The 25,752-nt window shown below is 33.1% G+C and overlaps 1 protein-coding gene and 1 long non-coding RNA gene across 3 annotated transcripts in view; both read right to left on the bottom strand.

Moving 5' to 3' along the window:
- Nucleotides 1-25,752, bottom strand: part of LanB2 (laminin subunit gamma-1) — a 329,357-nt gene that overhangs the window by 80,618 nt on the left and 222,987 nt on the right. The window contains exon 1 of one of the 2 annotated variants that reach the window (XM_074121160.1): nt 15,566-16,215. The exons of the other annotated variant lie outside the window; for it this stretch is intronic. Within the exon in view, the coding sequence (XP_073977261.1) occupies nt 15,566-15,665 (100 nt within the window). The 5' untranslated portion in view covers nt 15,666-16,215. Of the gene's footprint in view, nt 1-15,565; nt 16,216-25,752 lie in introns of those variants that run through there. 2 annotated transcript variants of the gene reach the window in all.
- Nucleotides 22,558-25,463, bottom strand: LOC141450555 (uncharacterized). The gene is made up of 2 exons (XR_012456167.1): nt 23,692-25,463; nt 22,558-23,621 (listed from the first exon to the last, which is right to left on the bottom strand). It is a non-coding gene; the product is annotated as an uncharacterized lncRNA (long non-coding RNA).

Here is a 25,752-nt window from a genome sequence, read left to right as displayed (position 1 = left end):
CAGGTCTATCTTTTTTTTTTAAATTGTAAAACTATATTGTATTTTCTTCAAAACATAACCCTTTCAATAAGTCTAATAGTATCTTATTACTAGTATTACTTATTACTAGTCATCTGCATTTATTTATTTATTTATTTATTTATTTTTATCCATCTAAAGATACAAAATCTTGTTGGACAGAGCTCACAGTACATAATTAACAAACAAACTTACACAATTATGAACAAACTTAATAGTTAATAACTAGTAAACAAAAAAGAGAAAAAAAGATAATAATAATTTCCTTCAAGTGAAAACATAAATTTAGCCTTTGTACATTAACAGACTGAATACTATTTCTCATTTACACACACAAACACAAGTACATTTTATAATTTGTCAACACTAATTTTAAACTTATCCAAGTTACATCAACACGTTAAAACAAGAGCATACTTTTCTTGTATATTCAGGGTACAATAGCAAATAGTAAATGGGTCATTGACCCAAACAAAAAGAACGTAATCTACATATGTTATAAAAATAATTATAAATCCATACGGCTCTGTTTTTTGTATCGATGTTTAATACTTCAAAGTAGTTGCTTGCATTTAATTTATTTTTAATACCTAAATTTGTAAACAGTATTTCTCTTAGTGGCGTGTACAGAGGACAAATTACCAATAGGTGATAAAGATCTTCAGTTTCCATCATATTACAAATTTGACAAATTTCTGACGGGTTTATCGCATATATATTATGTTTAAAATATAATTTTAAATTTAATGTATTACAAGTTCTCAATTGAGCTATTACTGTTGTGACATTATGGGGTAGTGGAAGTGTTAAATATAATTGCGGGTTACTATATTGATATTCAATATTTAGTAGTTTGTAAATATAACAGAAGGTACTTTGTTGTACACGTTGTATGTCATTATCCAATAAAAATGTCTCGTACTTGGCCAAAATTGACGAAAATTCTTTCTTTAATGTTCCGAAATTTAAACTACCACGATTTGCATTAAAACTGCCATATTGCATTAAATGCTTGAGCTGGGACCACCAGTTATATTTCAAAATATTGTTTGGTTTACTGTCCAACTCAAACAGTTTATGGAAACAGATTAAAGGGTATCTATGCGATTCCATTTTCAGGATTTTTAGTAGCCACTTTAAAGACATTTTCAGGACAGAATGTGAAACAGGGAGTATCCCTGCTTCCATTCTTACCACATGATGCGGAGTGCTCACCGGTAAAGAAAGAATTCTCTTATAAAATCGTGTAAAAGCTGGCTCTAGTACATGCAGATAATTCAATGCAATAACTTGAGTACCATATAACAACGAGTTTAAAGTAAGCGATTGGAAAAGTTTCTTTCGAACTTCCCAAGAGTTACATTTCATATGACCTAATAATTTAATTAGTGCACCAAAACCTGTATTAGTTTTACTTATAGAGGATTCTACTGCCCGCTTGAATAAGCCAGAATTACTAAACACGACACCTAAATAACAATACTGTTTACATTGATCTATTATGGATCCTCCATATTTATATGATATATTAGACCTGGCCAATTTACCTCTATGAAATACGACCACCTTGGTTTTCGCTACATTAACTTTTAACTGATTAATTTCACAGTAATTCCTTAATATATTTAATTTATTATTAACATCCGTTATTGAGTCACAAATCAGCACAAGATCGTCCGCATAAAGTAAAGACAAAATATCTGTATCATTCGTTATTCTAATACCACAAACATTGTGTTTTCTAATAAACTGCTCCATATCCGATATATATATATTGAATAGTAACGGCGAAAGCGATTCGCCTTGCAGAACACCCTTTGAGATATTAATACTCGGTGTGAAGCCGAAATTAGTTTTAATCTGTATTGATGCATTAGTGTACAAACTTTTCAGTACTCTCACAAATTTGCCGCTGATACCAAATCTATAAAGTTTCTCCCAAAGTAGAGAGTGGTTTATACCATCAAAGGCTTTTTCATAATCGATGAACACAACAAATAATTTGCCTTTATCCTGCAATAGTTTTATTTGGATTAGGGAGCTCAGTACGAAAATATTATCTATGCAGCTTCTGTTAGACCTGAACCCTGACTGAGCTTCCGGAATTATATTGCATTCGTCACACCACAGTGTTAGTCTATTCAGTAATATTAGCGTGAAAACCTTAGTGACGCAACTAACTAATGCAATGGGTCTATAATTCGTTAATTCAGTAACACTACCCTTCTTATGAATCATAGTGAACAATATTTTTTTCCAGGAAGTAGGTATTTCTTCTAAGTTTAATATTTTATTAAAATACACCTCTAAGTATAATAACCAATTATTTGGCAAAAACTTGAAAAATTCATTAGAAATTCCATCAATTCCGGGTGTTTTTTTATTTTTTATTTTGTTTAGTACTGCCAAGATCTCTGCTGAAGTTATATCTGTATCTAGAATAGGATGCCTAGCATCTTGGAAATGCAGTTCTGGAGAATAACCATTATATTGATAATAAATAGCTTTAAAATAATTATACCAGTTGTCGGGGGTAATTTCAGATGGTACATATTTTTTCAGTTTAAACTTATTTACATGAAACCAAAAAGTCTTACTGTCCTTGGCTTCAGCTATGTCACGAATAGTGCAATTGAAAAAATCCCGCTTTTTAATTTTGATTATTCTACTATACTGTTTCTTCGAATCAACATAATTATTTTTTGAGGCCTCAGAAAAGTTGTCGCTTTTAAAGTGTTTTAGTTTCTGTATCATATTATTTTTAGTTAAACGGCATTCCTCATCAAACCAAAGTTTAATATTATAGGGATTATAATTATTTGTTATTTTTTTATCACAAATCAGGCCCATTTCTTTTGCAACCCGCCAAATAGCATCATCAAGGTTTTCACCAATTCTGTTAACAGATTCACAATTTAAATTTAGAGCAATAGAAGGTGACATTTGCATTTTATACATATATTCTGAGAGCTTATCACTATTCCACACTAATTGCGGTTGACGGAGCGATTTCGAAGTACTATTCTTATTATTTGTTCTATCTAAGCATAACGGTATATTTAAAGTAACTTCAATGGGAAAGTGATCAGATAAAGCCGGCCAGTGAATTACCGAAAAATCTTTAACTACGTTCAAATTGTAATAATCACACCAACCTAAATCGATTACACTACTTCCCAACTTAGAGCAATAGGTACTTTGCCCTAATTCATCCGAACTCGATCTACCATTTAATAAAGCAAATGAATTTAATTCAAAAAATTCTACCAACTTATAGCCCTGCCTATTTGCAACTACATCTGTTGAATTTCTATTATAATTTAGGCAGTTATTATTAAAAAGATCCTCTTGCAATTGGTTTAATAACCCCACTCTACAATTAAAATCACCAAGTATTATAAATATGGAATTACGGTATAATTTACAGAGCTCATCTAAAGTTAACTGTAACATTTCTAAAATATACATTGACTCAAGGCCAGGTTTAAAATAAATATTACCAATAATTAACTGAAAAGATGAAATTTTCACCTTAATGAAGATCCACCATACCGATTTATCCAATACACACAATTCAAAAATACCTTTTTTCACATAGATGGCAAGTCCTCCACTAGGTCGGCCCTTTACTTTTTCCTTAATCGCTGGAGAAACAATGACTTCATAATTATGAAGGTGGGGTATCTTTTCCAATTCACTAGTTCGCCAAGTTTCAACCATACAGATTATCTGAAAGTCATTTAATTCATAACAGCCATTCTTTACAGTGTTGAATCCGTGGACGTTCCAAAATAAAATTTTCATATTGTTAATAGGTATTCCATTAGGAACGAAAATTTCCTGCACTTTTTACTTCCGGTGAGTTTCCAACTTTCCTCTTTTTAACCTTTTTGGGTGAGCAGTCATCTGCATTTAAAAGACATTGTGAATTCATAAGGTGAACAGAGTTTCAGAAGTATGTACCACTGTCAGGAAATCATAAAAATTTTACTTGAATTTCTCTGCTAAATACATTTTTTACAAAGTTGCTCTAAAGAGAGGACGCTCGCAGCATGTTCTCATGACTATACTTTGTGAACATGTTGAGAGATAAGTGCGTTATTCTGAGGAGTTCTTTGGTTCTTTAGCATCCTTGCTAAAGATCCTTCCCTTGGTTGATCATTAAGTAACTAAACTTTAATTAGGTTAATTAAATTACTAGTTTAAAATAGTAACTAATTTTAAGGGAACTCATTTTGGGACAGTCGAAAACATTCAAATGGCTGTAACCGACCAGCTGAAGGCTATTCCAGTATCGGAGTTCGAGCACTGCTATGAGGAGTAGAAGAAACGTCTCCAGCGCTGAGTGGCTTCAGAAAGAAGTTATTTTGAAGGTGACAATATAGAATTGTAATTCATTTTGAATAAAAAAAAATAAAAAAAATCAATCTCATTACTTAATTTACAGACCTCGTAGTATGTGCATAATGTGGGATTTTTACTTGGTAGAGGGTCTGGTTAATGGGTACGAGCGCAGACTTGCAAGCGGAAATCCTCTCACTATTCCAGTTCATTGATGCAGCGATACAAATCACTTAAGAGTAGTCACGTACATCTATTCATAGCGTACAATATTAGCTAGTAATATAGTACAATGTACAAGGTTCAATATTAGCTCATTATTATATTCTGGCTCATAATGCAAGAACAATTTTAATTTCCAGCTTCCCAAAATATCTTGTTCAATTTCTAGATTTACAATGTCTTTAAAAATCATTTGTGACGATGAAAAAGCAGATAAATTAATGTAAAATGTTACTCAGAAGAGACGGAAGTTTGCATTTTTAAACTGGGAAGATCGTATATTAATTATGTAAGTATCTTCCTTCAATTTGTAACTAACTGCAATACGTTTCGCGTATTTGAGTTATCATGTAGTACACTAATGTAACATAGTACGAGTACATGTAGTACACTAATGTAACATAGTACGAGTACATGTAGTACACTAATGTAACATAGTACGAGTACATGTAGTACACTAACGTAACATAGTACGAGTACATGTAGTACACTAACGTAACATAGTACTAGTACATGTAGTACACTAATGTAACATAGTACGAGTACATGTAGTACACTAATGTAACATAGTACGAGTACATGTAGTACACTAATGTAACATAGTACGAGTAAATGTAGTACACTAATGTAACATAGTACGAGTACATGTAGTACACTAATGTAACATAGTACGAGTACATGTAGTACACTAATGTAACATAGTACGAGTACACTAAAATTTTACAAACAAGTTGAAACTCATTTATTATTAAAGTTAATACTACTTTAATCACTTTCCTACCGGTTAACAGATTATACGAGGGTCGTTTGAAAAGTCTGTGCAAAAATAAAAACTACATAATTTTTTGGGGTAAACCTTTTTTATTTTTCAACATAGTCTCCTTTTAGGCTTATACACTTCGTCCAACGCTGCTCTAGTTTGTTGATCCCTTCCGAATAATAGGATTTGTCCAAGTCTGAAAAATAGCCATTCGTTTCTGCAATCACCTCCTCATTTGAATAAAATCTTTTTCCCGCCAGCCATTTCTTCATATTGGGAAACAAATAGTAGTCCGAGGGTGATCCACAGTGACGAAACGACGCTTAAAGTCCTGCGGAGTCTTCTGGAACAGCCGCAAACCGTCCTTGCAACACTTCACACGATTTCGTTTTTGGTCAAGCGTGAGCAATCGCGGCACCCATCTTGCGGATAGCTTTGTCATGTCCAAATGTTGATGCAAAATATTATGTACCCGTTCATTCGAGATGCCCACAGCACTAGCAATCTCACGCACCTTCACTCTTCTGTCATCCATCACCATATCATGGATTTTATCAATGATTTCTGGAGTAGTAACCTCAACAGGGCGTCCAGAACGTTCATATGGCCACTCCGAAAATTTTGAAGCCACTTATAAACTGTTCTAATCGAAGGTGCAGAGCCACCATAATGTTTATCAAGCTTCTCTTTAGTCTCCTGAGGCGTTTTGCCTTTCATAAAGTAGTGTTTAATCAACACACGAAATTCTTTTTCGTCCATTTTTTGAAAATCACTCGACTTCTTCGATTCAAACGAATGCCAAACACAAAGAAATAGACCGATCTGGCTGAAACTTGGTGTGTGTTCTTCCAAGATATGCTACTAACTAAACATAACCTCGATACGCGCCAGTGGTGCTATCTCTCTGACTTTGCACGGACTTTTCAAACGACCCTCGTAGATTCATGCTATAAAATTCTTATTTAGATTTCCCACAAGTTTAGATATTATTTTTTCTAAAAAAAAAGTTTGATTATATTTTCTTTTAATTTAAGGCAGGTCAATATTATCAAAATTATTAATGTTATACCTAATTAATCATTCGTTTCTAAATTTTTAAAAATGCCAAATGATTTATTTTTTGCCATGTAATTTGAAGACCGGTTCTTACATTAAATTGAACCACAAATCATAATTATTAAGGTGCAATGAACTTTAATAGGTAATGAATATCAAATTCCTTGAAATTTATAGCCATGGCATCCAAACCAAGGAGCAATAATTTAACAAAACCGACTTCTGCCAACTTGAATACCACATAATCTATAAAATATAACATCCAATTGATTGACCTTAAATTAATAATCGTCCACTTTTCAATATCGGTATTACCTATACGGTAAGTTGATGATCAGTACAATATTTATCTCTAACAATCCTGTGCTGAATGTGAACTATTAGTCAATGAAGATGTACGCAACTGCTCTGTTTATGTAAGTTTTTGCTTCATTATATTAGTTTTGCACAATATAGATCCCAATTTACTCCAAGAAAGCGACAATGCAACTACCCATGATTACTAAATTACTTACTTAGCTATTTAACGTAGTAATAAATGTAAAGAAACTATTATAAATTAAAGTAAATCTAGAAGAATTTTATAATCTGTTTACATTGGACTTTTTTTTTTTAATCCGAGACGATTAAAAGGTGTAAGGAAAATACTGTTCAATAGTTTTAAATAAATTACATTCAGACAAGTTACGTTTAGAACAACTCAAACGGACAACATGAGAAACGTGTTAGAGAATACTTATTCCTTAATTGAATAACAGTTTCTTCTAACTAAATCTAGAAGCTGTGCGGTGTCTTCAACAAACTAAAATAATTAGATTGAATATATTGTTACGTTTTCAAAGAAAATGAAATTTGTGTATAGTCTAAATTTACCTTAAAAACGTTTTGCCCATTTGCCTAATTTAATTATTTTCGGATCATGGTCCTCCTGCGTCTATTTGCTAAATTTTGTTGATTTTGTTTGGATACATCTGATTTTCTTTCTTTTGCTATTCATTTCAGCTGGAATCTTTATATGTACGAGGGTCGTTTGAAAAGTTCGTGCAAAGTCAGAGAGACAGCACTACTGGCGCGTATCGTGGTTATGTTTAGTTAGTAACATCTCTTGGAAGAACATACACCAAGTTTCAGCCAGATCGGTCTATTTCTTTGTGTTTGGCATTCGTTTGAATCGAGGAAGTCGAGTGATTTTCAAAAAATGGACGAAAAAGAATTTCGTGTGTTGATTAAACACTACTTTATGGAAGGCAAAACGCCTCAGGAGACTAAAGAGAAGCTTGATAAACATTATGGTGACTCTGCACCTTCGATTAGAACAGTTTATAAGTGGTTTCAAAATTTTCGGAGTGGCCATATGGGCACAAGTGACGCTGAACGTTCTGGACGCCCTGTTGAGGTTACTACTCCAGAAATCATTGATAAAATCCATGATATGGTGATGGATGACAGAAGAGTGAAGGTGCGTGAGATTGCTAGTGCTGTGGGCATCTCGAATGAACGGGTACATAATATTTTGCATCAACATTTGGACATGACAAAGCTATCCGCAAGATGGGTGCCGCGATTGCTCACGCTTGACCAAAAACGAAATCGTGTGAAGTGTTGCAAGGACGGTTTGCAGCTGTTCCAGAAGAATCCGCAGGACTTTAAGCGTCGTTTCGTCACTGTGGATGAAACATGGATACATCACTACACTCCTGAGACCAAAGAACAATCTAAACAATGGGTTACCAAGGGGGAATCTGCGCCAAAAAAGGCGAAGACCGTTCCTTCGGCCGGAAAGATTATGGCGACTGTTTTTTGGGATTCGCAAGGAATAATCCTCATCGACTATCTGGAAAAGGGTAAAACTATTACAGGTGCATATTATTCATCGTTATTGGACCGTTTGAAAACCGAGCTGCAAGAAAAACGCCCACGATTGGCCCACAAAAAAGTCCTTTTCCATCACGACAACGCACCAGCTCACACCTCAGCAGTTGTGGTCGCAAAATTAATGGAAATAGGGTTCCAACTCGTTTCACATCCCCCCTATTCTCCAGACTTGGCTCCCTCGGACTACTATTTCTTCCCCAATATGAAGAAATGGCTGGCGGGAAAAAGATTTTATTCAAACGAGGAGGTGATTGCAGAAACGAATGGCTATTTTTCAGACTTGGACAAATCCTATTATTCGGAAGGGATCAACAAACTAGAGCAGCGTTGGACGAAGTGTATAAGCCTAAAAGGAGACTATGTTGAAAAATAAAAAAGGTTTACCCCAAAAAATTAAGTAGTTTTTATTTTTGCACGGACTTTTCAAACGACCCTCGTATAAACACACTTTATATGGGCTTTCTAATGGCCACTCATACCTCTTCCTCACGGTAGCTTCATAAACTTGAATATTTTTTGAAACTACTTATAATATAATCAAAATTGCATAGCCAAAATGTGATTTTATTAACGATGATCTGTGATTGGGTACCACTATGATTAGCTGCATTTAGTTTAAAAGAAAATTGAGAGAAATGTACCAGTGAACAATTATAATATTTAATTATTTAGAAAAGTCATATAATTAAGCTTATTTCACAAAAATATTTATAACAATTTAAATCTGGAAAACTTCGAATAAGTTCCAATTGAACGAGAAACCACAATTAAGTTCTTCCCAAGGTAATAAAAACAATATTGAGTAAAAAAGTTGAAGGAAGCAATCACGAATAAAACATTATAACAGTTTATAAGAAAACTTAAATGGCCGACAAAAATATGTATAAATGCGTACAAGTGCTTTAATCTGAGATAGAAGCAATAAATTTAAATAAAAGAGGCAAATAAATGTCATATATATTAAAATTTATATGTGAGACGAAGCTTGATGAAGTGCTTTAAAGTTTAATTAGCGATGACAAAAAATGAAATGAACTTGGGGCATGAAAAAGGGCGAAGCGAGGGGAGTAAAACTGGCGCCACAAGAACCTGCTTTGGAGGTATTGGAAGGTAGGGTTTGGTTTGTGTGGAGTTATTGAGCAAGCTTAAAGTAATAGTAATAACTGAGGGAAGGAATTAAGTGGCTAGGTTTTTAGGCTTTTCTGTAAACTACATTGCGTACACATATTGGGGTGAGTAAAAAAAAATGGCCGTTTCAAGGGTTAAAATGAATAATTATTTTTTCTTACATCAAATTTATTCTAACTTTCGAAGTACAGTCCACTATGTTCTATGGTCAGTTGCCTTCTAGAAGCCGACTGTTTGATTTCCTACCGGTACCTTTGGGTTTCGACTGGAAAAAGTCTTCTACTCCAATTTTTACCTCCTCCTGTCTGAAATATTTGCCCTTTCAGAAAGTGAGCCATTGCTCGGAAAAGAAAAAACTCCGAAGACGCCAGATCGGGGCTATAGGGTGGGTGCGGTAGAAGTTCGATGGCATCCATTTCAGCAAGTTTTTGCTTCGTATGTCGGGGAAGTGTACGGCCGGGCGTTGTCCTGCTGCAGCAAAACATTCTTCCTATTCACCAAAGCCGGGTATCGCCTCTCCAAAAACTTCGTACATTCGATGCAGCTGTTCCGAATAAAGCTCAGAATCGACAGAACGTCCTACCGGAACAAACTCATGGTAGATTACACCTTCAAAATTCCAAAAAACTAACAGAATTGACATCGCCTTGCGACCGATAGACCAGGCTTGCCTCGATCTATCCACTGTCCTGATGAGTTAGAATTGTGCCAGTAAATCCAATTTGAATGAAACGTTCACCATTTGGATTTTGAAGGAGCAAACAGCATGTTTCCGGACGACTTTCGGCTTGCTGCAAGATGAGCTCGTGTAGAACTTCTCTACATGCCTCTCTTCACTTTACCTAATTTCTGTAAGTGGCAATTCACACTTGACTGTGATAAACCAAGTTCGGAGGATAGCTGCCGAGTACTTTTTGTGGGATCATCTTCAATAGCGTGTCGTAGAGCCTCGCTGTTCACAGCAGACGGCCCCCCTGTGCCTGTAAGGTTAGATTCCTCTTCAACTTCCCGTATCAAACGATTGGTTACGGCGGCTGCGAATTTTCTTTTCCAGTAATGTCGCAAAATTACTTGAATTTCATACCTCAACGTCATTTTGATTGAAAAAATGCCAAACAAGTACTGAGCCTCACAGAGAGACATTATGTTTACAAAATGATTCAGTATAATATTAGGATTAAAAAGATACCAATAACAACAACAATGGAATAACAGAGTGAGAACGAAAGGTCACTAAACGTCGATTAATTATCATTTTTTCTAAAAAATCATTTTAGGCCATTTTTCGTGATCGGAATAAGGTAGGCTTCCCTTTAAGCTAACATTTAAGTGTAATGCACTGTTACAAACTTCATAAAATGGGCAAAAGTTTAACACGATTCAAACTTTCAGAATTCGAAGAAAATTTGTGGTTTTAAAAAAAACCTAAGAGACAAAGTAGTGGTAGTGTGAGGGTTCAAACCAGATTTTTGTCATATTCAAGGTGTGGGACTCGAAACCAGTCAATTACTCTCAAAAAGAAGGAGTTTTGACGCAACGAGGAATATGAGAAAACACTGTCGTAAATCGGCAGTGCACTGAAAAGGGGATACGCCAATATCCTCAATTGTTGACGCTTCTTAATTAATAATAATTACGCAAATAATTATAATTAATAAAAATTACTCAAATACCGGGTGTATGTAGTTAATTTTACGATTTAATTGCAATGCCATTAAAGTTTTATTCTCTCTCTAATTCTAACAGCCGCTAAATCACTTTTTAATAAAGAATAGTTTATTTTTTATATTATCGAGTTGTAAATTTGGAAATTAAAAAAGAAATTAACGAACTTTATGACCTTTAATTGAGAAGGTCAATTAAAAAAACTTGAATGACCAAATTAATATTTTCTTTTAGGCAATTGTTTAGTGCATAAAATATATTTACATAATTTGAAAGCGACTATAATAGACGGGAGGAGAGAAATAAAAATTCCAAACATAATCAGTATAGTTGGTGGAACAGGTGTTTAAGTACTAGGGCGGTGACTCACATAATTAAAAAGGAGCACTTCAGTCTACACTGAGAGACGCACATCTCGTGCGGCTATAAATATAACCCGACACCGGCCTCCTTAGTTCATACACAGCTTATTGACGAGTGACTAACTTGATCTAGTTACTATTTCCATCTACGTAAATTAATTAGAGCAGTATAGTTGTACTAAGTAATAAACAATTTTTCCAGATTAGTTTGAGGCAGGAGTACATTAATCGGGTAGTCGTATTTCCGTAAAACGTAAAAGGAAATACTGCTATTGCAAGTGGCAATTTAGAATTGCTGTTAGCATTTTCAAGAATTTGCACTATTGCTTCTGTTTTTCTTTTTAGACCAAAGATTTCGGTATTAGTTTTAATATAGATTTTTAAAAAAAGTTTTATTAATTTTCCTTTGTCTTGTTCAATTTATATTTTATTGTATTCTTTTATTAATAATATTAGAAAAAACAAGAAGTACTACAATACTGAGTGTAAAGTGAGAATAAGCTTTGTAGTTCCACAAACGTGGAAAATGATCATTTTTGTTATACGATAACAACAACCTGAAAAAAAATCTGGTTTTGAGGCAGTTATTTCACTTAATATGATTATTATAAACAAAAAATCATTTAAAAATGGAGGAGAAAAGTTAGTTACAACATAGAATTTGTTTGTTTTCTTTGATAGAAAATTTTGAAGACAGTTGCTGGCTAAGATTTATGACTGGATTCAAATAGCTAGGTATCAAGCGTGTACGGGGGTCGTTTGAAAAGTCCGTGCAAAGTCAGAGAGATAGCACTACTGGCGCGTATCGAGGTTATGTTTAGTTAGTAGCATCTCTTCGAAGAACATACACCAAGTTTCAGCCAGATCGGTCTATTTCTTTGTGTTTGGCATTCGTTTGAATCGAGGAAGTCGAGTGATTTTCGAAAAATGGACGAAAAAGAATTTCGTGTGTTGATTAAACACTACTTTATGAAAAGCAAAACGCCTCAGGAGACTAAAGAGAAGCTTGATAAACATTATGGTGACTCTGCACCTTCGACTAGAACAGTTTATAAGTGGTTTCAAAATTTTCGGAGTGGCCATATGGGCACAAGTGACGCTGAACGTTCTGGAGGTTACTACTCCAGAAATCATTGATAAAATCCGTGATATGGTGATGGATGTCAGAAGAGTGAAGGTGCGTGAGATTGCTAGTGCTGTGGGCATCTCGAATGAACGGGTACATAATATTTTGCATCAACATTTGGACATGACAAAGCTATCCGCAAGATGGGTGCCGCGATTGCTCACGCTTGACCAAAAACGAAATCGTGTGAAGTGTTGCAAGGACGGTTTGCAGCTGTTCCAGAAGAATCCGCAGGACTTTAAGCGTCGTTTCGTCACTGTGGATGAAACATGGATACATCACTACACCCCTGAGACCAAAGAACAATCTAAACAATGGGTTACCAAGGGGGAATCTGCGCCAAAAAAGGCGAAGACCGTTCCTTCGGCCGGAAAGATTATGGCGACTGTCTTTTGGGATTCGCAAGGAATAATCCTCATCGACTATTTGGAAAAGGGTAAAACTATTACAGGTGCATATTATTCATCGTTATTGGACCGTTTGAAAACCGAGCTGCAAGAAAAACGCCCACGATTGGCCCACAAAAAAGTCCTTTTCCATCACGACAACGCACCAGCTCACACCTCAGCAGTTGTGGTCGCAAAATTAATGGAAATAGGGTTCCAACTCGTTTCACATCCCCCCTATTCTCCAGACTTGGCTCCCTCGGACTACTATTAGTTCCCCAATATGAAGAAATGGCTGGCGGGAAAAAGATTTTATTCAAACGAGGAGGTGATTGCAGAAACGAATGGCTATTTTTCAGACTTGGACTAATCCTATTATTTGGAAGGGATCAACAAACTAGAGCAGCGTTGGACGAAGTGTATAAGCCTAAAAGGAGACTATGTTGAAAAATAAAAAAGGTTTACCCCAAAAAATTAAGTAGTTTTTATTTTTGCACGGACTTTTCAAACGACCGTCGTATTTCTTCCTTGAATGTGTAGAATAACTTCCCTCCATTATTGAACTTACACAAAAACATTAATTTCCTCAAAACTCTTTGAAAAATAATTTTTCAAACAATGAAGATAGTTGTGACAATTAGTGAGGAGAAAAAAACAACAACAAACGTATTCCAAAAACACTGAAATATATCTGTAAAACTGTAGTTTCTATTACCCTATTTGCCTCAAATTTGCTGCTATTCTACTAATATTATGATAAATATCAGTAAAAGTTATAGTTTTAAATAATTTTGAGATTCGGCAGTAAATAAGAACAATGTCAAATTGCCAACTATGTTATAGATATTTTAAATCTTTTTTAAAATTTACAAGAAATTTACAACCATTTTCCGCTCCTGCACTTATAAGGGACCCTTTTCAGCAATTTTACCTTAAAATAGTAAACTTTTAGAATTCTCATTGCAAGATCACTCCAAACCTTATTGTACTTCACTTTCTAATTTACTTTTTATTCAATTTATTTTTATTGTTTGACTTTCATTTATCTTCTGAATGTAGCTACAATTAAATAGCTGACCGACCATAGATTGCTCTAAATTGGTACTACAGAAGGACGCCTATGGTTGTGCATCCCTCGAAAACCTTCCAATAAATCAGTTTTAAAGGGAACAAATTAGAAATAAACAACTAGCTTTCGTTTACCCATAATGCATTGAAGAAGAAACTGCAAAAGTGCAGAGTTACTTCCAATGGGAAAACTTCTTTTCTTAAAAAACAATAAATATGGAAAAAAATATCACAAGTAGCATCTTCCCTGATAGTTTTAATTTCTTAAGAAACCAAAAAATAAAAGAAGTAAAATTGCGGATAAAGTCAAACTATTATTATTAGCAGTAATAGCTAAAAACTCGCCTACTTTGCCTCTAATTGAAGCTTATACGCCAAGACGAATAATGCATTTACACTCGTGATGCTGCTAACTACATTCCTCCGTAAATATGTAAATATTCTAGAAATAACTAAAGATTTTTTTCTTCCTCATCTTCCGTTTGGTCGAGACAATGTTTCTGGCGTTTAAAGTCAACTATGGAGTGAAATAATCGATTTTTATCTTTAGTTTCTCGCGATCTTCTCTAAATCTAGTCTAATAACTAGTCATGAAGCCCTATAAATTTATTTGAGATATTTTCCAATGAAATTCCTATTTCGGGAGGTTTGCTTGGCACACTGGGCAACTGTCCCCTACAGTACTAATTCAAATAATCACCAATAATATATTAAGATTAATCATTAACTCCGTCAAAATGCTTTTTGCTTGGAGCAAATTGATTAAGAGGAAGATCGTCTTTAAGAGAGATTAAACAGAGGAACTACTTGCATACATTTACAACTTATATTTTAAAACATATTTAAAAAAGAAAAAAAAATTGTTTTTAAGATTCCCCATATTCATTTGGGGCCTCTGCGGAAACTGAATTATAAGAACAACATACCGGCAGTGCTAGCAGAGCCCCACTGTAACCTGATAGCTCGCATATAAATAAGATAAAACCACTTTCCAAAATATGGAAAGGACATACCCCTAGCTCTATCCAGCTAATGGAAGGATAAAGTATGGAGATTGAGTAAACATGATTCTGATTTTTGTCTTTGAGGTAGAGGGATATTTTAAATTCTTCGGAGCAGAGGACGGGATACTATGGAGCTGTCTAAGTAGCAAACTTCTCAGATTTACTAAGAACCTTTTACCAAATTCATAATCTCTACAATAGCTTGGGGTTTTAGCTTAATTTCCTGAATAATACTTGAATGAAAAAGAGTTATTTGACTCGATTTATCAGTAAGATGGCTATTAAATGTTTGATTTTTTTTTCAGTATATGGGATATGTCAAAATTAATATTACTTTTTCAGATCAACCAGTACAAACGATTAGAGTTAAACCTAGCTGTCAATGAGGGGATAACTATCAACCAACTTGCTCATTAGCTAGGATTCATTGCTTTCCTCATTACGAAATGAGTAGCAAAAGTATTATTTAAACTAATAATACAAATAAAAATAAATAGGCAAAAAGAGAATAAAATTAATAAATGTGTAAATAAACAAATACATATTAAACTTACTAGAATCTGAGAACCAAGGTGTGATACCGTCCCATTTAGTGGCGCTGATCAGCGTTTGTCCGTTAATTAAAAATATAATTAGAACACTTAATTTTACCATTGTTTATAATGTGCACTACATTTTGGTTAGCACTTTATTATCAGCGAAATATCACTTAAGTTGTATGAATGCGAGAAGTAAAAGAGTTTAATATGAGTCTTTATTTAAATTTGACGCAATTATCTTTTTCAAGATCTTTTTTTTTTTCTATATTGCCTTCCATTTCTGCATGAAATTATTTTTTTAAAAAAAGTAGGCCAAGCACTGTTAAATTAACAAAATTAAAATTTCGGTTCATCTGAAAATAAAACTGCTTGTTGTAAGAATACCGGAGAGTAATCACAGAATAATTTGGAAATTATTAGTAATATATCAATTTTTCTTTACTCCACAATTGGCCAGTCAATTTTACTTACCACTCACTAATATTATTATAACTAATGCTTTAAATTGTCTGTCAGAAAAAATCGCCAAATAAATTAAAAGCAAAAAAATGGAAACCAAAAAAAGAAAGAAAGAAAAATAGATCAAATAAGATCACGCCTTTTGGAATTTTTTTTTGAAAATTTTCGCTAGCTAGCTCCATTCACCACAGTTGCAACAATGATACTGACAAGCCAGGAGTCTCGGTGAGTCAGGAGATATCCACAAGTGACTCACACATGCTCAACTTAGTTCTACTGCAGCAGAGCCACAGTGAGAGGGGGACTACACACCTGCCCCTTCCAAAAAGCAGTACGTTAGTATTCTGTTCGGCTGTCGCTACTTACCCCGCACCTAAACTGTCCGACACATGGTATTATCTTAGCGCCGCCTTATGGTACCATTTTATGCGATTTTAATGATTAGTTCGTGTCAAAAATTAATATAATTATTATATATTTGTTAAGAAAATTAAAATTATATAAATGGTACTAACATTTGTTTATTTTTGTCTTTAATTAATCATTTTGAAAGCAATAAAATGAAGAGATTTTGATAAAAGCAGGAGAGTTTATATCAAACTTCTGATCAGTTATTTTACTTCCTAACATTATAACTGGGATAGGCACGTAACACAAAAAAAAATAATAAATTCAAGAACAGAAAAACCAGCCTTACGAAATAATGATTACAGCGAACAAATGTTTGAATGGCATTGAGGTCTAGTCGGAGCAAATTACCAAATATAGCTTTTTTCAGACAAACTACTTTTTTTAAGACATTTTGAACTACTATAAAAAAAAAAATTTAAACATCTTTTTAAATGTTTCTATTGGAATATTACCTACACACTCTAGGCAGTTCTCTAGGCTGAACTGTATCAACTTAAGATCTCTCGGCCATCGAAAATTGCCTTTTTAGTCCTACAACTGATTTGGACGTAATGGTAGTGCACTGAAGAAAGCTCCGGACGCAGTGACCTCAGATGTTGACGCGTCATTTAAAAGAAAAAGAGAAAAACGAAAAAACAAATTCGGAAATTCAGAAAATTTTGGTTTTCCCGCTTCATTCAACTGGATAGAACCGTTTAATTTGTATTATACTCTTTCATTTGCGAACTCTACCATTGGAACTTGATTGATAATATAGAGCAGGACCTTTTTGATACGTGGGTCAAATTTTGTTCATTTTTTTTTTTTTTAGTACTAGCTCTTGGGTCACTAATGCCCATTTGCACAAAAATTTTAAACTGAATGTTTTCAAAACTAAACATCTTTAAAATTCAGTTGGCTTAACGGGTAAAACGGGACGAAACAAGTGCTATGGAAGTCTCTTTTTACAAACATAACTGAACAAAACCTTACAAAGTGTGTTTTATCTGAAGAAAAATCTAAATATGGTTATTTCCTTTGGGTTGTCGATTTTTTTTTAACAAACAAAATATGAGTAAAATTATACATTTTATTTGATATTTTGTAAATATTTTTGCTTTATTTCAAATACTAGAAAAGCATTTGTCATCATTTGCGTTTTAGAACTGTAATGATCAAACTAAAGGTTATATCTCCTTAACAAAAACTTACAGTTTTAAAAGTTAAGTATAAGGGTTGATTAAACGCCAAAAGGTACACAAATCAGCGAGTACCCAACATTTCATTAATAGTTAAGTAATTCTACTGCATTAATTTTCATTAATAAGTTATTTTTTAGAATTTATTAGATGTCACAGACCCTTATGCTGGCCATTTTCGTCTACAAAATATATGTTCAAGTAGCACTGTAGATTGACTGTAATATCTAGTTATCTATAATAATCAAACTATTAATTACAGGTTAAAAAGAAAAACGTTATAAAAAATTTAAAAAAAAATTCAAAACTTTTTTTTATAAAAAACTTACACCAATGATTTTGTTTATTTTATTTATTTATTTTTATTTTAAATAAAAATCGTCGGTTTAAGTTCATTCTTCGATTAAAGTAATTGTTATTTTATGTAGTAGTCAAACGTTTATAATAATTAATAGGTAATAATTATCTGGCTTTATCGCAAATAATATAGTTTTCTTCAATTACATTCTCAATCTAGGTATTCATCCCACAATGTTGTATATATGCAATATAAAGTAAATAAGATTTGCATATTTTTAGGACAGCTAATTATTCCAGTATTTTACTATAAGTAAAATTAGGGGAACTAAATAAAATTACAATTGAGAAATGAATAATTGTTGTTGAATAATCTACTTGTTATTAACTGTGTGTTATTTGTGCTCACGAATATTTCGGTAAGACGAATTCAAGACAGTAGCCTACTCTAACTTTGTCTTTTTCTACTTTAACATGCATGTACATATTTATGTGATTTATCATAATTATAACAAAAAAATATTATAAATGAAGTGGCCAGCATAAGGGTCTGTGACATCTAATAAATTCTAAAAAATAACTTATTAATGAAAATTAATGCAGTAGAATTACTTAACTATTAATGAAATGTTGGGTACTCGCTGATTTGTGTACCTTTTGGCGTTTAATCAACCCTTATACTTAACTTTTAAAACTGTAAGTTTTTGTTAAGGAGATTTTTGTACCTTTTGGATAGATTTTCCTTTTTGTTTATTTTACAAAGTTACATATCTTCTTTACAGATTTTTTTAAAATTTGGAATAAACAATTCTATCATTATAATCTGATAAGGTGTTAAGTCGGAACCGTAATTACCAATGGAGAGATCTTTTTAAAGAATGATTATAGTTGCGTTCCCCCAAACCATCCTCAATAACAATTTTTTTGAAAAAGCGTTTTGAATAACATAGGAAGGTATTTGTACGTAAATAGCAAAATTAAACTGCGATTTCAGTACTTGAGGAGTAAGAAAAATAAACTACGATTGCAGTACTTCTTCCTAAAAGGCAAAGTGGCAAAGATCTTTTAATCGAACGACAATTCATTGATTTAAATCGGTTCACTCATTGATAATTTAAATGATTGCAGTACTTCCTCTTAGTAGGTGCAAGAGCATCAGCAACGTAGAGGAGCTTTAACCACTTATTCGAGCTGAATTTTATCAAAATCGGACTAAGCGTTATAGAAATATTGGTAATAATAGTTTTAGAAAGGGCCTTATTTGGGTGGGGCAAACTCCCCTCCTTATGAGGCACGGCGTCGAGACTTTTAAAGTGCAAATCTGTACAAAATTTCGATTCGAATGACCCTTCATTCATGCAAATCGGTTCACGTGTCGATAATTTGCAACGATTGCTATACTTCCCCTTAACAAGTGTAAGAGCAGATCGTCGCTTTAATGTTACGTAGGGGAGCCCTAACCCTATCACCCTACCAAATTTTATCAAAATCGGGCCAAGATTTACAGAGTAATTAGTAATAATAATTTTGGAGGGGGCCTTACATAAAGGGGCCTAACTCCTCTCCCATTCGATGTACAGCGTCGAGACCCCAAAAAGGCACATCTACATAAAATTCCGAATCGAATGACACCTCATTCATGAAAATCGGTTCACGCGTTTAGGCGCTACGTTGTTTACAAAAAAGGTAACAAGAAGAAGAAGAAGAAGAAGAAGAAGAAGAAGAAGAAGAAGAAGAAGAACAACAACAACAACAAGAACAAGAACATTTTTTGAAAAAGCCGTTTTTGCTCATTTTTGGCAACTTTTTTCTCGAAACCTATTAGATCTGGGTGGTTGCAAAAAAATTACAGTTATAAAGGAGGGTTTGCCCTATAATTTAAAGAAAATTTGGGAATTTTATCTTTTATAGAAAAAGAGAAAAAAATTGTCAAAGTTGGGTGTTTTTCAACGTTACGCTTTTTCGTGCAGTTTTTGATGATCAACCCTTATACAACTGTCCTACCGGACAGTTTTAATGTAGATAGCATTTAAATTACTTTTGTGTCAATACGTGATTGAAAAAAATACAGATAGAATATAAATTATCCAAACAATTAGAAAATCTAAATCAACCCGCGTAAATAAACAAATGGTTTCCTAGCAATTGTGGGTCAGTGTTTGATCCGCGGGTCATAGGTTCACCATCACTGATATAGAGTATTAAGTCCCAGAATTAAACTTAAGTCACAGATTTTTATCACTTTCCTAATATACGTTTTTACCATTCAAACTGGCAAACCATTCAAAATAGTACAGTCGATAGATTTTGATAAATGCAGCTATCCCCAGAGGATTAAAGAAAATCTCTGACAAAGTATCTCGAATTAGAAATTCTAACAAATGCAGAAGTAAACAAATAAGAACAAATTTTACATTAAAAAAAAAAACACTCTAACGTATTTAAATAATAGCATAATTATGTAGTGGGAGTGAACACTGAAAGCAGATCATGCCGTAAATGGAATTGTCAATACAAGATGACTTATCGTAGTTGAAATTAATATAGCATGAGTACATCTACTGCCTACACAAAAACACATGGAGAATAATCACGATTTTTGTATTTTATCTAGTAATAAAAGGCATTTACTTCATCATCTAAATAATTACTTCAATTACTAAGAACTTTCTAAATAATTAATTGAAAAAATTAAAATCATTAATTAAAAGTACATTTTTTCAACTTGTAATCACTCGATGCTAAAAATAACGGGATGTTTGGAGAAATAAAGAACTTTGGGGAAGTGGACCAGCTCTCATTCAAGGATCATACCTTGACCGGGTATCACAGGCTGCGAAGCAAGATAACAGTTGTATAACCATTAGAGATTTCACAACGCACAGTACAACAACGAATGGCATTCTGAAGCTTGCCGAAATGCGTCTGCTCTTTAAGTTAAAAGGTGAATTACTTGGTTTAACCTGGTATACAAAGGAGACAGACATGTTTAATGTGCATCCATGTACGTGAAGACCTACTATTTCATTCTCTGTGTACCTGCCCATTTGTACTTTGAGTTTCGAAGCCAATATTTTGGGGGTAGAGGTTTTTACACCGAATACTGTTGTGGACTCACTTATAGGGGATTCCCATTTAGAAACGTTGTTAAAATTTGTTATTAGGGCTTTAGTACACGGGTCAGGTTAAACAAATCATCATTTGTTTGCAGTAATATACTTTGCTGTGGAAGAATAAGAATTATTGTCAGAGATTATTACGAATTTAACTGAAAAAGAAAATTTAACAGATACTTTAATATAACCTGTCTTCCTTAAACTCACTAGAACTACTATACAAATTAAATAAGCAATGTTTGCAATGAAAAATATTTTGGGTAAGCTTAGCCTTGGAGCCTAACAGATAGAAAAACCACTGCTCATTTATAACTATACTTTTAGAAATAGCAAATAAATCAATATTCCAACGCGCCCTACAAATAAAAAAAAAGACTATAGAAGTTGAACAAAAGGAAGGACACAGTTATTTGGTGTTATTTCTAGTTAATTCAGAAAGGGCATTGTAGTGCACACTAGTCATTAACGTACAACAGAACTTCAAAAGATGCCGCTCTGTGACAGCCAACATATTTTTTTTTTGTGGAGATGGTCACACAGGTTTTAGAAGTAAGGTGTAAATAATACTGATAATGAGATGCTGGGACATGGACTTTTTCTATATATATTTTTTTTTTTGTTTTCTCTCTGTATTTAAGTGCTAGAATTTTATTACTTTCTTCAACAATAATGGCTATTCGTTTACAAGATATATTTTAACCAGAAACGCATCCACAATTTTTTTTCGAAGCAGTTTTTTTCGGTTTAAAATTCGGCATTTTTAATGTTAAAACTATTCTTTCATTTGAGATATTAATCAGATGTTTTTCTGAGAATAAGTATAGTAAAGTAAAGTAATCGCTTATTTTTTTCAGGCGGGGCTCAACGTCCAACTACCAATTAGGTGTCGTGGACGGAGGCGACTAGCTAACGTACTTTACTATTTCTCATTTAACCATTAAATAAATTCCAAGGCCAAGACCGGGAATCGAACCTAGTACCACAATGCTTATTAGCTTTGCAGGTCTCGCCTCTTAACCCGCTCGGCTACCGTGGTACCTTTTTCTGAGAATATATTTAAAATAATTCAAGCAACATGATCTCTCTAAGCTGTAAACCTTAAATAATGGAAATTAATTAAGTAATTTAGATTATAACTCTGACATGTGTTTTCGGACGGCTACTAGACAATGGATAAAAAAATTAAGTACCATCTTAATAAGGAAGGGATTAGCTGAGTGGTTAGCGAATGCTGGATTCCAACGTGGAGATTATGGGTTCGAATCCAGCTGCTGGCCCTAAGATTTTCTCTTTCTGGGAGCTTCTTATAGCTTACTGTCCGGTGATGGGACAGTGCTGTCCGGAGGCCGGCAGTGTACTGAAACAAGCTCCGGGCGCCAATAAACTCAGATGTTGACGCGCCTTAAATTAAAAAAAAAAATTCCCTTATTGAACCACACTTTAAAAGAAGTGGGTGATGGAACGCTTGCTTTTCATTAAAAATATAAAATAAACAAAATAACAGAAATGCAATTAATCCCATAAAATATTTTTTTAAAACTTCATGCATAAAATAAAAAATTTATTATAATATAATAATTGCGACATTATTCGCCACAAAAATATTTACTCTTTCGATTCAATTTTTCCTTTCACATTGAAATTTTCTTTTTGGTAATAATCGAGATGAAGAGAAACGGAGATGCATTGAAAATTTACATTAATCCTTTATAAGTTAATTATATTTTTCATTCAGACACTAGGTTAAACACTAATAAAATTATCTCGATTATCACAATGAGAACCAAATAAAACTATACCCGCGTTGATTGCAGTAAAACTTATTGAGACTGAGCGTGAACTATGTAATGAGTCATAAGTTCTCCAGAACAACGTTTGAAACATCGCAACAAAATTTGAGTAATCAGTCTTTTTTCGACTTATAAAAAGATTTCAAATTAATTAGATTTGGATAAAGGGAAGATTTCATGTTACCGTTAGGCAGTAATTGTGCATTACACATACCAGCAAATTCTGGACGTGAATTCTTACATTCATATCGTTCCATCCAAAGCTCTAACACTGTCTTCTGAACAAATGAGATAGTTTCACGAAGCAATGGTGTCTTAACGCTAAAATTTTCTGCACATAATCTGTTTAATTCTTTTAAAGACTGTTCTAGCTCATCTTTTACAATAATAGAAGAAAAATCTTTAGATTTTACCTCGAGTAAGCAGTTCATTATTTGGACATGTTTCTCGGTAATACAATGTTCACGTATGAGTGATTTAAGTTCGGTCCAAATATGATGGTATTGAATAGCTTCTAGTTCAATGTTCGCTTCTAATCCAGCTGGTATTAAAGGTTCTTGCTTTACTTCATTATAAGCCAAAGAGTAGATGTTTCTTTTACATTCTATTAAGTCGTATTCTCTTAATTCTGATTTTTTTATAAGAGATGAAATTGGTTCCATGTAATGTTTAAAATAAATCATATTCGAAGAATCATTTTCAGGAAAATACTTATCCAAAAGTAACATTGTTTCCATTGTGTATGTTGCTTTAAGTTTGTCGAATTTTACATGCTTCTTCAAGAACACAGCTTGTTATTTTGTCTTTTTTAATTAAATCACTGAAATTCAATCCAAAATATATAAAAATAATATTCTAACAAATAATTGTAAATGAATAATTAATCTTACGGGCATCCAGATGTAGAATTTTGTAGATTTGCATTTTGTAACCTGCCACACTATATTATGACCGTTTTACGTTAATTCTGTCAACAAAGAAGGTAGCAGTAGCTCACTACCAATTTGGGCCTTCGTATAGAGATGTTATAGTATTATCAGATGCCTGTTTTTTTGTCTTTTAACGATCATTTTTAATGTATTATTAAAAAAACATCGGGATAATTTATAAACTGGTCGCAGCCAAAATATAAATTTCTTTAAATTTAACATTTCAGGCGTAAGAGATTTTATAGTACCTTCATCACTTGACACTGTTTGGACGATACTAGTATCGATCAGTGGTGCTCTCAGATTTTCGTTTTTGAGTGGGTGGGGGATCAGTTTCAGAAGAAAATGCAATGCGTTTTCATTTTAATACTATTCTTTCATTTAGGAAATGATACTATTTCTTTTTAATGATTTTGTTACTGAGAATACAATAATTTAAGAAACATGTTCTCTTAGAATAGAAAAGTAGTAATAATAGACTCATTACCTATCTTAGAACACTTTAAGTTTATTAATCCCTTCAGTGACGAGAATTTTACAGAAAAATTTTGATGTGCTATTTAGTTGACGTAAAATTCTCCATACCAAACTGAATAATCAACCTCGGATGATTGTTGAAATTTCGAAATCGGTAAGGATACAAAATACAAGCGAGCTATGACGGATAAAATCAGCGTAATTTGATCCTTATTATTTGAAGAATCCTCTGTTTCGACTTCAATATCCCGAAAAGAGGTTAGTGAATAGCCTACCATCATTTCGAAAATGAGAAAAGCATAAAAAAAAAATAATCACAACGTCAGGAAAGAATGAAATCAACCAAGCGCGTCCTCCATAGTTATAATTGGCTACAAAAATTTAAAACTGACAAAAAATAAATAAAAAATAAAATAAATGTGAAATAATTTGAAAAAAAGAAATCTGTAATGTGTTCCACAAAGAGCTTTTTTACAGCCTAATAAATCCAAGATAAGAACAACTAATTTAAGTTCGGACTACTACATTATGAGATTTCTTTCATTTTATTTTTAGTTGAAAGGCGCTGAAATTTGTTCTTCCATTCTTCGAAACGTTCGTGATGTTAGGCAATTAACAAAAATTAGAATCATTATGTTTTTAATAGACAGTCGCCGACACCTCATACCTAATTGCTCCTATTTTAAGGTTACAACACCAACTTACTACCTCTGTATGTAGTAGTACAGTCTGATGAAACAGGAGTGATGACAAAATATACCTAACAAGACATAAAGATTATTTTCGTATAAACTATAAATTGAGAGTGATCTGATAGACTGTAGTGAAAGAAGAATTTAAAGATTGAACTCGGTACAGTTAGCTGAAAAGAAAGGAATCGAAATACAGATACATATATATTCAGGATAATGATTCGCCTTCTGAAATAATATGAATCACTTTTATCACTAGCTCAAACTTCCAATTAAATGCAAATTTTCAATCTTTTCATCATTAAGAATCATTTAGGAGACTTAATAGATATAAAGACAGAATCGGTATTTTGAAATTGGAGGTTGGTACCCAGTGGTGCAATTCTGTACTCTGTATTTATGGCTGTAGTCATGATTAGGAACTCTCATTCGTAATTTTGTCCGTGAAAAATAGAATCAATAGAATAGAATAATTTGTCCGTAATGTCCATTTTAGAGGGGTTTAAGGGCGACATATTTGGATTGATTATTGCTTTACCATTTTGCCAAATTGGCCTGGACTTGACTTCTAATTTAAATTACAAATTATATTTATACGAATTTGATTTCTTTAAGGCCCCGTTTCGAAACTAGAATAGATATACTTGTGAGTGAATTTGTAAATAAGTAAAAAAAGGAATAAATTCTCATTTGAAAAATATTTAGCTTAAATAAATAATTTTTGAAGCAGCATCCTTCAACATTAATTACCTACTAAATTATAAATACCTTTAAGATTACTATGAAACCTTTATGATAGAAATGAGGATAAAATTGCATAAAAATATGCATTGAAGGTTGTACAAAGCATGTT

Source organism: Rhodnius prolixus, unplaced genomic scaffold, assembly GCF_049639745.1.
Source record: "Rhodnius prolixus isolate KJV_2025 unplaced genomic scaffold, Rpr scaffold_2, whole genome shotgun sequence".
Taxonomy (NCBI): Eukaryota; Metazoa; Arthropoda; class Insecta; order Hemiptera; family Reduviidae; genus Rhodnius; species Rhodnius prolixus.
Note: the sequence above shows the minus strand (reverse complement) of the source record. Positions and strands in the feature narration are given on the sequence as shown.